This window comes from Mytilus galloprovincialis, chromosome 7 (genome assembly GCF_965363235.1).
Source record: "Mytilus galloprovincialis chromosome 7, xbMytGall1.hap1.1, whole genome shotgun sequence".
In the NCBI taxonomy this organism is placed as follows: domain Eukaryota; kingdom Metazoa; phylum Mollusca; class Bivalvia; order Mytilida; family Mytilidae; genus Mytilus; species Mytilus galloprovincialis.
In genome coordinates this window covers 27,556,306-27,571,547 of record NC_134844.1, presented here as the reverse complement: position 1 = coordinate 27,571,547, position 15,242 = coordinate 27,556,306, and the positions used below count along the sequence as shown (strand labels likewise).

The 15,242-nt window shown below is 32.7% G+C and overlaps 1 protein-coding gene across 4 annotated transcripts; it reads right to left on the bottom strand.

Annotated features, from left to right (window-relative positions):
• Positions 1 to 2,105: 2,105 nt before the first annotated feature.
• Positions 2,106 to 8,768, bottom strand: LOC143082671 (integrase/recombinase xerD homolog). 4 transcript variants are annotated; one of them, XM_076258478.1, is made up of 3 exons: positions 7,824 to 8,768; positions 6,619 to 7,022; positions 2,106 to 4,383 (listed from the first exon to the last, which is right to left on the bottom strand). In XM_076258478.1, exons 2-3 carry the CDS (start codon positions 7,016 to 7,018, stop codon positions 3,404 to 3,406), a joined length of 1,380 nt encoding a protein of 459 aa, XP_076114593.1. In that variant the 5' UTR covers positions 7,019 to 7,022; positions 7,824 to 8,768; the 3' UTR covers positions 2,106 to 3,403. The 4 variants fall into 4 exon arrangements, with proteins under 4 accessions (XP_076114593.1, XP_076114595.1, XP_076114597.1 ...); XM_076258480.1 differs by having other exon boundaries at positions 8,449 to 8,768; XM_076258482.1 differs by having other exon boundaries at positions 2,106 to 7,022.
• Positions 8,769 to 15,242: the final 6,474 nt, after the last annotated feature.

Below are 15,242 nucleotides of genomic sequence, written 5' to 3'. Positions count from 1 at the left end.
TTATTAAGTATTTCATATTATTTGTGTTTTCAGTGTTATATGTTTTCCATTCATATCATATTCATTTTTCATATTCATGTTTCTTGACGATTGACGACAATAATTTTGCGCTGCGTATTTTGAAATAAACTATAGCTTTATACGCTATGTTTTGCTTTACGTACTGAATATTTAAATAGTACAATAGAAAGTTAAAGCGATTCTTATTATTATTTAAATGATATATATTTATATTCAAATAGCATGAGTTATGCATGAGCTCAAAGCGCGGCAATACTAACCATATATATACTAATACCATTTCACTATTCGAGTTAGTCACTGGTCATTTTTACAATCAGGAAGGCGGAAGACTAAAGTCACCGCTGCAGGTACTTGTAACTTTATTTATTCTTTTAGCCATGTTTAAAATGTTTCAATTAAAGTAATGTTACTTTAGTATTTCATATAAAGAATTCAGTATGGCTTGAAAGACGCTTTTTGGTATGTAAGTTAAGGTCACATTAAGCTTCCGTTGCATGCAAATATTTCAGTCAAATATATTGTTTATATTTATTTGAACATAATTGTAAACTTGGTTTACAATTTGTATACTTGCAGATTATATAATAAAGTATATATAAATTGGACGACTCATTAAATGCAGAAATGGCTCACACGCATTACCACGATTAGTTTGTGGGTTTATGGTGACTTATTCCTCATCCCAAGTCGATGTTATATTGGTGTCCCATTTTTCCTGCGACATTTTGGATACCATGGAATCTAATTTCTCGTCGAAAACTATTTGCGTTATTGAAAACACGTCAACAAATAATTTACAAAGACGCTATATAGTAAAGCCGGGCGTGTCGTTACTAACTGTTATAATATTTCGGATAACATCGGTTTTTGGAATTATCAGAAATAGGATAAAATTGATTGTATTGTTCAAAAGAAAACCTTGGACTTCAGTTTATATGCCTATTGTGATTATGTCGTTGTCCGATTCCCTAGCACTACCGTTTATCACTAGTACGCAAACACAGAAGTTCCTGGGCAAGGACATTTATTGGCTGACAACACCGGTAAGAAATATTTTTATAACAAGTAGCTGCATCAGTACAATGACAATTGGAATGGAAAGAAGTTTTGCCATAAAATCCTTTAAAATTCAAGAAAACATGGAGCATTAGTCTAACGGTAAAACTGTATGTTGAAATACAAGTCGTTATGGTAATAATTGTTTTCATAAAACACGTGTATACAGAGATTAATGACCCGTTCTACGAAAAACATTTGTATGTGTCGTATTATATACTAATTTTTGAACTTCCTTTCTCTATTATCTTGCTGAAGAATATACTTCTTGTCTTTGGACTGCTAACAAATTTACCTATTTTTGAGCAAGATGACAAATAAAATGTCGAAAAAGGAGAGAATCCGACAGGAAGCAGCCATCACAAGAATGGTAATGGCTGTTACCAGTGTAGACTTCATCTGTATGGTACCTGGTCGCTTATTACTTGGTGTACGGAAGGCCGTCTTATTATGTAATGAACGTCAAATGATATATTCAATTCTAACTTACCTTGAACTCTCTAATTTTTTCAGTTAACACCGTTATTTATACAATTACAAGTTCTGATTTCAAAGAAGTTTACACGAATCTTGATTGTGTCATGCTTTGGTCGTAGATGTAAACAGGGGTCAGTCGAAAGTCTCACTCAAATATCCTCACAATGGACTTTACGACGCTAGTTTAATTCTGTCAATATTGAATTAAATAAATGGGTAATGGTTATATCTAGTCATGTAATATTTGCTACTGGATTGCAGGAAACAACTATCAATAGATTTTTCTTTGATATCCGTTGTTCTCTTTTTATACTAGTCTACGATGTTTATTGAATATTTCATCTTTTTTACGTCACCTGGGTGTGCTATTTGAGCAGCGGGACATCTCTGGGTCCTGGTTAATTGTAAACCAAATCATCTGACAAGGAGATATTATAAAGTAATTTTTGTCAGCTAATGTTCCTTGACACAGATAACAACGAGAAAACCTTGTATAAATGACCAAGATCAAAGAGTCTGAGCTATGTTTGCTGTTAATAAAATACAAGTTGAGTAAAATGTCATTTATTCAGAAATTAATTTAAAATGCAACTTACATCTTAACAATTATAATAGTACTGCATAAATGACAATGACTTTAATAAGCAAAGGTGGGGTTGAAAAAGTGCCACACCGTAACAAAATAAACATAAAAAAAAAAAATGACAAAAATAAAAGTGAGTTGAAAAATTAACTCACCAACATATGTATATACAAATTATATAAACAAGTATACATGAATATTGTAATTAATTCATGTTTAAAGAAAAAAATAAATGTCCTATATAATAACACTTAAAAGGGAGGGAAATGGGAGGGTTTTCAGATAAATTCAAAACGATCTTTTCTTTCTCCCAAAACAAAGGCGAATGACCGCATGTCCAAGCACATGTAGAAATTTGATATTAATTACCGATTTTAAGAACTGACCAATCAGATAATGTAATTAGATGATCATGCATTGAACATGATGTAGTCCTTGACCTCATGTTGATATACTTAAACAAAGAAATGCCTTCTACACACATGGCATTAATAAAATCAATATTATCGGAAATTCCAGCCAAAAAATCTTTTATTTACAATAAATGTTATTTTGTCAGCTAATGTTCCTTGACACAGATAACAACGAGAAAACCTTGTATAAATGACCAAGATCAAAGAGTCTGAGCTATGTTTGCTGTTAATAAAATACAAGTTGAGTAAAATGTCATTTATTCAGAAATTAATTTAAAATGCAACTTACATCTTAACAATTATAATAGTACTGCATAAATGACAATGACTTTAATAAGCAAAGGTGGGGTTGAAAAAGTGCCACAAATCCCAAGAGGGATCCCCAACCGAGGACTCTGTATTCAACTTAGGAACTCCAGAATTAGAAAATTGAGCAAGCCATGTTGACCTCAATAAAAAACACCCAAAATTGAATAAAATATAATCTTTTTAACTTTAGCATTTCAGTAAAAGTGTAGAGCAAACCATGTTGACCTCTACAAAAATAATAACACATATTATAAACAAAACAAAACAAGAAAGAAATGATATATAAGTATACAAAATAATCATTGATAATTAAACTTGTAAGGAAAGGTAAAGCAAGCCATGTTGACCTCTACCAACCCAATAAATACCATTACATATAGTAAATGACTGAAATAAAAAAAAAAAAAACAAAAAAACTTAAATTTGCAGAGCAAACCATGTTGACCTCTCTAAAAGTAAATACAAAAAATCACAATAAGGTAAAGCAAGCCATGTTGACCTCTACCAAAGTACTTAATAAGCGACTGAGATTATATTAAATCTAAGTGTGAAAATTATCAAGTCGAATATAATGTTGAAAAGCGTTCGACTTCCATCTACCCATGCTTTGGATCAAGGCTAACGGCACACCTCTGGCAGCTGCAGATGTCGCAGCTCCAATTCGGAAACTGTGGCCTTTATAAAAATTAGTGTCTAATCCTACGAAATTAAGCAAACTTTTTAGTGAAGAATTGAAATAAAAACCCGAAACAGGTTTTCCACATTTAAATCGAAATAAAGGACCATGTGGACAATTTTGTAACCTTAGATATTCCTCAATAGCTTTAACAGGACATAAATAATTTTCAGGACGTCTAGCTATTGATAATGTCTTACTCTGTAGATTACTATGTTTGTAGAACTTCATAGTAATTGTCATATTGCTCACATGACCATTTACGCTTTCAAACTTTATATCTTCCCTTTGAATTACTGTATAGATTTCAGACTCAGTTTTAACTGCAATTTCTCCAATCCTTAAGAAACAAAAATAAGCTGTAGACATCATAGCTTTTAACAAAACTTGATTATAAATGCCTACTATTACTTTTGGTAAAGCCTTAACCAATTTTACAAGAATGTCATAGGTTATTGGCAGCCGTGTATCAACAGAATGTCTCAACTGTTTTGTACCTTTTAACATTTTTTTAATAAAAAATGTGTCTGTTGGATCCTGTAAGAACTTAATTTTATGCATAAAACTGATGGCTGATATGTAAGACGCAATTGTAGATGGTTGATAATTTTGAATAAATAAATGTGAAATAAAATGAGCAACCATGACATGAGTAGATGGAAGTACATTAACTCCTGGAAAATATTTCTGACAAAAATTTGAATACACACTTAGCATTCTATTATATGATGACTGAGTAGCAGCAGATAATGATGCACTAACAAGCTTATCAGTCATAGATGCAAAAATTGAGGTGGAATGGCCACAGGAGTTGGACTTAACCAAGGAGCAATCTGATGAGCTTCCTGAAATGAAAAACGAGACAACAAGTCACAAATAACGTTTGTTTTCCCAGGAATATGTTTGGCTCTAAAATAGATATTGTACTTTAATGCAGCTAACACTAATCTTCGGATCAGTCTCATAATATTCTTTTCCCGAGATGATGTCTTATTTATAATTTCAGCAACAGCTGAATTATCTGTTAAAAACAGTATTTTATGATTTGCTAATAGAGGGCCCCATATATCAATAGCTAACACAATCGGGAAAAGTTCTTTCACTGTAATGTGTAAATCAATTAACTCCGGTGGCCATTTCCCTGAAAACCATTTGCTGCCAAAAACTGCAGCAAAACCACCATAAGTACCTGCAGCATCAGAAAACAGTTTTAAAAAATCTGATGAAACCCATTCTTTGAATAAAAAACAAGATTTACCATTGTAATTTTCAATAAAACTGTACCATAACTTAAGATCTAATCTTGCATCAGAATTCAGATTGATTCTATAATGAGGAGATGTATGACCTATAGTCAGATCAAAAAGCCTACGTAAAAAGGCTCTCCCAGGTATGATAACTCCACATGCAAAATTTAAAAGACCCAATAAGGATTGCAATTCTCTGAGTGAGATACTGCGTTTACATTTGTATTTACTTAATAATTGCAAAATTTTTTCTATTTTCTCCATAGGTAATCGAGCTACCATCTGAGTAGAATCAATTTCAATACCGTAGATAGTAATGCAAGTAGTAGGGAGTTGTGTTTTTTCTGATTTGATGGGTACCCCCAATTTATCAGCAAGACAAAGAAAAGTTTGTAATGCACTATAACATTCATTTGAGCCAGCTTTTCCGACAAAGAAAAAATCATCTAACAGGTGTGATACGCCATATATTTGAAATTTAGCATTTAAAATCCAGTGGAGGGCTGTAGAAAAAGCCTCAAATAGCTGACACGAGGACGAAGCCCCCATGGGGAGGGATACATCATAATAAAACTGTTTGTCCCAATGAAAACCTAACAGATGATGATCTTTTTTAGCTATTGGAATTAAGCGAAATGCATGCTCAATATCGGTTTTGGACATTAGACAGTTTGATTCATAAGATTGGACTAAATCTATGACTGTTTCAATGTTTTGGTATTGTACTGCCGAAAATTCTGGGGAAATACCAGAGTTTACAGAGTCACCCTTAGGATACGACAAATCATGTATTAATCGATAAGAATTGGGTTCCTTTTTTGGAACTAAACCCAAAGGGGAGCATACAAAAAGAGGGAAAGGGGGCTTTGTAAATGGACCCTTAACTCTGCCTGCTTCAATCTCTTTATTCAGTTTCGATTGCACAACATGATAATTTTCCCTTGCACTTTTATGATTTGGAGGGAAAATCTTCTTATTAAGAGATGTAGAAAAACAAGAATTAATTGAAAATCCAAAAGAAAAACCATGAATCAATTTATCTTTCAACTGGGTTTCATAACCTACTAAAAAATGTTCCAAATTTTCAACCTTTATTGGTGTTGGAAGTTTTGACAAAGTTTGCCTGTTTTCCTTTTTGCTCTGGACATGTAAGGGTACAGTGTTTCTTGCTGCAGTGTACACATTGGTGTTTGAGTTTACAAAACTTTGCTGTGCATTCCCCTGATTTACAGAAGGCCCAGCAATAGCCATTTGGGAATTGATACTGATGCTGGGCCCTCCTTTGAAAAGAATTTGGGGCTGAGTTTGAGGTTTTAGCATACGACTTCTTATTTTGACCTGAAAAATCAGATTGTCTTTCATATAAAGCAGCAGATCGCCAAAGTTCATCATTGATTTGATCCCATTGTAACCCTAAAATTTTTCTTATCTTTCTAAATTTCTCATCATATACTTTAGCGGCTTGGAAACCCAAGGACTTGCATAATGACCGTACATTAAAACCATATTTAATCAATGCTCTAGCCGACCTCAAATTCTTTTCAAGATATATAGACATAAATATGTCAAAAGCATTTGTCCATTGGTGAATGGACAAAAGCTCTTTGTTAGACTTCCTATTTGAAATTGTTATATTCAAATTCTCAAATAATGTTGATTCATTACATGTATCATCAATGTTAGAAGGTAATAATAAAGCAAAATTTACATAGTTATCACACCAAACATCAGATTTAACCTTATTGCTGACATGGTAATCTAAAGGTATAGAATGTCTCAACATGTCACAAGCATAAGGATTCTCGGCATACGAGTTAGAGTTTAACAGCTCACCATCAGAAGACGTGTTAATATTAGGATCTGAAGACAATGGCGGTTGGAAGACAGCTAACATTTGTCCCTGAGAGTCATTATTTGATGAATTTTCTGGTTGTGTGGATGATGACGACAACATACCAGTTAAGTCATTAATTGGAACTGCTGTATTGTCTTTTACCAGTTGCACGCCGGAACTTTCAAACTTTCGGAATAAAGCATCAGCAATGTCATTTGCTGTTGGAACAGACGGCTGTTCAGTAATTGTTTCAGGAACAGCTCGTCTGGTCTTGCGTCTCCGCACTGGTGGCCTGTATAGTGGTGGTATCTCACTTTGTTCCTCCACTAAATTTGGAACATCTTCTTCAATGCTTTGAGGAGCAGCCTTTCTTCTTGTTCGGCTCTTCTGCTTTGGCATTTTGCTATAAAAACATAAAACAAAAACAAAATAAATAAAAATAGAAATCCTGTATATCACAGAACTTTAAGAATGTTACTACAAATGTAAATAAGTATAATTTTTAAACCAAAATGCTTGTCAATAAAATTAACATAGTTGATATGATGATATATCTAGCAAAATGTACTCATGTTAAAAGTTAAGTTTGACTATGATACATGTATGCTAATTATTACTCCAAAACCAATTTTATAAAACCAACCAATATGAATAAAATTCTTTAATAGTACCAAAATCGATCCCTATTGTGACACAACCATTATAGGGAAAGACATGATTTATTCTCTGATTAAATAATTAACCTAATAATATACTAAAATAAAAGTATATAAACCATGATTATGGATAATCAATATTTAAATATAAAAAGAGACATATTATATTATATAACTCTGATATAAATGATGTAACCAACCATAATTATTTACAAATAAGACATCTTTCATGTCACCAGTGTCACAACCATGTGCGTATAAGCACAACCATGTGCATATAAGCACAACCACGTGCATACTAAGCACAACCACTCAGAGATAATTTAGATTATAAATCGTTACAAAAGGTGATGGAGTAATAATATGCAAATAATTCATAGATAACTACATAATTATAGTGTATGCTTCTTTTCTTCATATGTCCAAATAGGGACAATAAGTTTATAACAATCATAAACGGTAATTTGCAACGCATGTTTGCTCGACATTACATGTTCGTGAAAGGCTACCAACAGCAGCACGGACACTTCTAGCGTATATTTCCATACCTTCATCATTAAGATGAACTTTATCTTTTAATAATAAATCTGGGGTGTTCTTTCACAACCCCCTATGATGCCAGAAAGTCGCATTGTCTCTTTCTTTTACTAAATGACTAAGTTCTTTGTTTACAATGTAAACCTTGTTGTTATAATAAGCTTCCGGTCTTTCGGAATACCTCGGGAGAAGTTGACCAATAACCACGTGGTTAACATGATAGCAATTTATTATGTAATCGGCAAAAACACTGATATCTCTTGCTATTTTCACGGGCTCATTTTCAGAGGACAAATCGTTGCCTCCAACCTGAAGAAAAACCGAATGTGGCATATATTCTTCAATTATATGCATATATTGTTGCTTTAGAACACATTTATTACCGGGGCGAAGAGTCCCTCCCCCCAAACCAAAAAATTCCACCTGGATGTCGGTTCCGTCTAAACCTAAATTTAACCAACCTCGATCACAGTTTTCATGAGTAAAAGTTTCTAAACGACGAATATAAGAATTACCAAAAATTAAGGCACGCCGGACCATGGTTCAAAAGCAACAAACAATTCAAAAATAAATAATAATAAATTAAAAATTAAGTTATTAAAAATATATAAAATAATAGTTAAGGTTCGCTTTTACCTTCTAATCTGTGGATTCTTCGATGAATGCCTTTCTACAGTTTATTCGGTTTTTCAGATAAATTCAAAACGATCTTTTCTTTCTCCCAAAACAAAGGCGAATGACCGCATGTCCAAGCACATGTAGAAATTTGATATTAATTACCGATTTTAAGAACTGACCAATCAGATAATGTAATTAGATGATCATGCATTGAACATGATGTAGTCCTTGACCTCATGTTGATATACTTAAACAAAGAAATGCCTTCTACACACATGGCATTAATAAAATCAATATTATCGGAAATTCCAGCCAAAAAATCTTTTATTTACAATAAATGTTATGATTGAAAAATTGAAAATTTGATGTAAAATCTTTTTTCATCGACATGTGTGAAAGAAGCATGAAATTTGAAGTGATCAATAAAGTCTAAAAAAAGGGTAGAAGTAAACTTGATTTTTCTTTTTTCTTTTTGTTCTCTGATCAAGAAGTTGAAAGGATAAAATGGATATTTTAAATTTCGTGTCCCTTTTTAATTATCTGCAATTTCGACTTAAATTCCGATTTTGAATATAAAACTTTCTGTAAAATCTAATAAAAAAGGGGCAAAAGATACCAGAGGGACAGTCAAACCTAAAATCGAAAATAAAGTGACAACGCCATAGCTAAAAAAATAAAAAGACTAACAGACAAATAATAGTACAAGTATAAGTTTATTTATGTGTGTTTTATAATCAGATTTGGTCGCGTTGTATGTTTTATTGGTAGAGCTTTTGAACAAATTAACAAGGAAATAATGCCGGACACTGAAAATGACGTAATCCTGTGATACATTATATCACACTTTTAAATCAGCTTACAAATCACCTCTTTTTGTTTATTCTTAATCATAGTTTATGTTGACTCATCTTCGCAAGCCAAGGGTTACGATCAAGTCGCCTCCTCTACACATTTGGCAGATTGCGCCTACGATTGATATTACAATGCTGCGCCATCTATAAATAAAAGTCACGCCCATTCCGACATCCTTATCTTTATACAATGCCGCCACCTGAACTCTCTTCAATGGAGAGGTGTATAAATGATTGTGTCTAGTATTTACAAAGTTCATGAAGCAGGCACTGAAATATATGTTGACATTCCAACATTTATCTTCGAGAAAAATACCCAGGAACTTCAGTAAGTTAATTATTTGTTTGTTTCGTTAGTGTGCATTTTTGTTTTATTAGTTGTACATGTTTTGTATTTCGATTGTTTTGAGTTGTAATATTTTGTTTGAGTGTACGAAATCATAGTCCAACGGTCGGCATTCAACAATGTGGAAAACTTATACCATATAATTGGCTATCAAAGGCCCCGATAAAAAAAATTGAAACATTTAAAGCTAAAAAACTCGCGAATTATTTATTGACGAATAACAAATATGACATATCTATATAGCCATTGTACTACAGGCTCCTGATTCTAGATGGGCGCATAAAGAATTAATGCGTTGTATTAAACATGTGAGCCCTCAACCCTCTCCCTAACTTGGAACACTGGTGTAACAGCACACCATGCTTAAAATAAAAAAAAGTACCGTTGCAATTGGCTCAACTCAAAATATAGGTACATGTACAAGGCACACAAACAATACACATAAAACACGAAATTAGAGTAATCAGTGTAGTAACTGATAGTTATTTCAAAGCCAATTACAACTAAAAGGTAAACTATGTTATTCGAGACTAAAATACCAGTCAGTATATATACAACGGATCAAGTGTAAAGAAGTAATAAAAACGCATGAACTTGTGCAATGCCAAATATAAGAAAACAGTATCGAGATGATGAACGATCTCACGAGTTCTTATAAGTGTGGATGCATGGTAATAATATTTAGTTATGTTTCGGTTTTTCAAAATCAAATTCAATTGCTATTTAAACAACATTACGGTGAACGTTATGATGTGATATCTCGTTTTAAGTAAGAATTCGACAGGTGCGGCAAAACTTTCTAGCCAAATCTGTATAATCGATGAAAGAATTTGTTGAAGTCTATTGTCGTCTTTTGTTTTACACCACTGTCTTATTTTAAGCAGATGATGGACTTTCAAACATATTTAACCCATTCGCATTATGTACCAGTGACCCCAAAGGGTGACTGGGAAATATAGATATGGTTACCTTGGACTTTTTCCTAACTGCAGTAAAACTCTCGTTGAAGTTGGACACTCGTTTAACTGTGTGGATGTACAAGGCCGCAGCCAAGTACAGTCAGAATTGGAATAATATACCCAATTCTTCGTGTGTAGAGAGCACTAAGCTCTCTACACTTAACGAATTGAATCCTTGCAAAAACTCAATATGGGGTAACATTTTTGCATTTTTCCAATATACCTCATTTTATCTAGTGGCAGTCCAAACTTCCCCAACGTAATTCCGGTGATCCTCCCTCGAGAACCTACCTGTATTTTGTGTCGGTACTTTGTGCTCATCCGGAACAAGCTTGAAATATTTGCAAGTGAACGATAAGCAACCAAAAATCAGCCATTAGGTACGAGTGTCATTTACAAATAGGGGTTTATAAAATTTTCAGGACCAACTTTGAAACGTCTCATTTTTTATTGATAACTATAAAGAAATGAAAGAAGCAACAAAGCAAATGTCTAAGGTAAGGTATATAATTGAGGCTTCACCCAACCGCATTATTTGCCGATGACCCCAAGGGTTACTGGGGAATATAGATATGGTCCCTTTGGTTTTCTTCCGACAAACAACTTTTTGAGGAGCCCATAGGACGAAATTTTGAAGAACCAGTCCATCCCCAACCACCAACACCATCTCATCCCTATCAACCTTCATAATTTATTTTGGTAATTAATGATTTTCAGGCATAAATATTTACCATATTACGCTAGGAAAACAACTATCAATCATAGTGCACGTGCATCATGTAATCCATTTATCATGTGTTTCCTTTTTTCAAGTTCAAATAGAATAAACAGAAACCTGCTGACAATTTAGAAAATGGCAAAAAATAGTGTTTAGAAAAACACAAACTTTTTGCGTTTCTATATGTATTTTACCAAAAATCCAACAAACTTATTTTTCAAATGATAGTTCACTGGGACTTAACAAGTTCTTCAGATTTGTGTTTTTTGTGGTTTTCCATCAAGATAAGAGTGTTCAATGTAACACACATAAGTCCAAATTTGAATGAAATTTATATGGGTGGTTATAGACTGTAAGATGCTTATAATAACCATAATGAAAATTAGTTGTGGATTTTGACATCACAGTAAAAAGACTGTAATATTGGAGGAAATTTAGCATAACCTTTATACCTTAAAGATATAAAAAACAAAAATTTAAGAAAGCAAACTAATTAATGATGACAATCATCTATTCGCCTTTACATCTCCACATGCATCAAAGAAACTGTATTAGTTATAAACAATGGCTTTAAAATAAACGTTCATTGTCTTAACATGTTTTTAACTCTATCATATTCAATAACCCCCTTGAATTCGCTTCTGAGATTCAGGCCAAAAGCCTATAATCCATGGATTGTCATTGATTACCAATGAGATAACTCTTCACAAGAGACCAAATGATATAGAAATGAAAAACTATAGGTCACTGAACGGCATTCAACAATGAACAAAGCGTATATCGCATATAGTCAGCTATAAAAGGCCCCGAAAAGAAAAATATAAAACAATTCAAAGGATAGAAATTGGCGGCCTAATTTATGCACAAAATAATGAAAGAAAAACAAATATATAACCACTGAATTCCAGGCGAATACAGAATGTTGCGAGGCTAAACATGTCAGTGGGAACCTATCCCTTCACCTAACATTAGATAGTGGTGTAACAGTTCATTGTATGTCAACGTTTTAAAAATTGCTAACAAAATGATAATCGGACGAGGATATCCGTTTGCTCAGCTAGTGATATTAGCATTTGTCCAATAATTGTATTTTCTTAGCAATTTACACTTTCGTATAGATAATGAAATGTTTAGCATGTACAAAATACCTCCAAAAGTGTTTTAATAATACCACGGATATTATAGGTTATTGAATGCATCTTACGGTGGTAAATTGATTTTTCTAAACATGTACGTATATAGGTTAAAATCCTATCGAAGCATTCTTTTATACATAGAAAATTCATTGACAAATACAATGGTGTCTCAACGAAGCGTACAGTATAGAAAAGTGTAATGATAACGAACCGAACACAGCATGAAAACAAAGAGACTTTAAAACGGGTGTTTTTGTTTTTGTTACTAGATACCACATAAATCTACGACCTTTATAAGTTTGTCAACTCTAAACAATGAATTTTCTAAAATGTATGTTTTAAAAACAATGAAACACGATAAACATTATGTTTTAAATATATAAAAATACCAAGCATGCTTTTGTCAGTGGCATTGTCGTGCGTTGTTTTTTAATTTGTGCCTGTAAAAATGTCACATATTAAAAAAAAACACTTAATGAGTATTCTAGTAAAGAATGTATTGGAGCTAAATATCCGAATTATGTATAGTATTTGCTTTAAAATTATGATTTCTTAACTGTCATAATTCAGTGGTACACGTGTACGCTGTGTTCGATTAGAACGCGTCGACGTCTGGATTAATCTGTATCAGGGTCATACAGGTGTGATCATAGACTTGTAATTGCAAGCAGTCATTAGATTTTATGAGTATTGTTTTTATCTGTCGATTAACGAAAAAGATGATAACGTTAAGATAAATCTAATTGGTATATTGGATCATCTAAATTATAAGTTTGCTACTAGACTTTCATCTTCTTACGTCTAATACATATTATTACTCTTCAAACGCTGACAAATTAAAAGAGTTCAGAGACGATGGAGTTTCGAAGAACATATATATAATTAAGAGATCATCAAACTAAGATCTGGATATACATATTTATTAAAAACATTATGCATATATTCTAGCTTTTTTCGTTTCTTTGAAAAACTAAGAAAATACATAATATTGTATTACTTTTGTGAACATCAAAACTATTGAATTATACATGCACATAAATTGAGTCAAATTCACCTAAATAATTATCTGTCCTGAATATTAAAAGTTTAGAGAAGATATTATATATATGACCATCAAGTTACTTTCATTTATACGAAATTCACAAGGAGCCACAATTGCTACAAACAAACAAACACGAACTTATTGTTTTTTCTTTGTTTGAATACCATGGAATCAAATTTCTCATTGAGAAATAGTTGCGTTACTGAAAACACTTCAACATATAATTTCCAAAGAGCTGGACGGTCGCTACAAACTGTTTTTGGATAATATCGTGTTTTGGAATCATTGGAAATGGGATAACAATTATTGTTTTGTTCAAAAGAAAACTTTGGACTTCAGTTAACATTCTTATTTTGATTATGTCAATATCTGACACCCTGGCACTTCCGTCTATCACTTGTATACCAGCACAGAAGTTCCTAGGCAAGGAAATTTATTGGCAAACAACACTGGTAAGAGTAGCTGCATCAGTGCAATGATAATTGGGATGGAAAGAAGTTTTGCCATCCGAAATCCTCTTATATTTAAGGAGAAGTTGAATACCGGCCTAACAGTAAAATTGTATATTGTTATACTGGGTATGATGTTAATTGTTATTACTGTGAAACATTCTTTAAACCTGCATGTTGGTGTAGCTTTTGTCGATAGATACTTGTATGTGCTGTATTATATACTAATTCGTGGAATCCCTTTTACTGTGATCTTGGTGACGAACATACTTCTTGCACGTGAACTGATTAAAACTAACAGACTTTTGCCTACAATGATCAATGCTAAATTGGAACGGGAGAGAATGAGACAGGAAGCAGCCATCACAAAGATGGTAATGACAGTTACCAGTGTATATTTCATCTGTATGGTACCAGGTCGTCTATTAGCTGGTATAATGAAAGACGGCCTTTTGCAGAATGAACATTCATTGGTTTATTTAACCATTACATACCTTGAACTTTTTAATTTTTTTGTTAACACAATTATCTATACTATGACAATTTTATTCTTCAGAAATAGGTACAAGCAGCTTATTGTGTCGTTTTTTGGTTGCAGATTTAAACAAAAGCCGGCTGAAATAACAACTGAAATAACCAGATTCTGACAGTGTGATATAAAATGGCGGCATTGAGTTCGTGTCTTCAAAGGAATGATGCCAGTGGACGTCAAGCAGTATCATAATCAATCTTATATATGGACAAGTAAAACATGATCAACTGACATCTTTTTCAATATTTGTTTATCTTTATTCACAAAATAAATATTTCTATTCATAACTGACACGTTGCAAGCATCGGGAGCACCATCATATTCAGGGCTTACCATTGAATATTCCAAAAGGGAAACGGATCATTTGAAAATGTAAAGATCAGTTATGATAACCGCTGAAATGAATATCGGTGAAAACAAAGTTTACACTGACAAATTGTGATCATTTCATACTATGTTTAAATTCACAAATCTGTTAGTTATCATGCATAAACATCAAATATTTTGCATTTGAAGTGAAGCAAATCATGTACTAATGTTATCAGTGAACAAGAAAAACCTGTTTACCTGACATATTTCTAATTATTTTCTGCAAACTGTGGAATTGAATGTTTCTATTCATTGCTTGCAATTTGTAAGAATCGAGAGCACCCTTTGATTTAAGCCTTAGCTTTTTATTTGCCAAAGCGAAAATGTATATGGTTATATAGTAATCAATTTGATCATTTTTAAATTTCAAAAACGTTATCATAACCATTTTCCTGGTCACAAGCAAATAT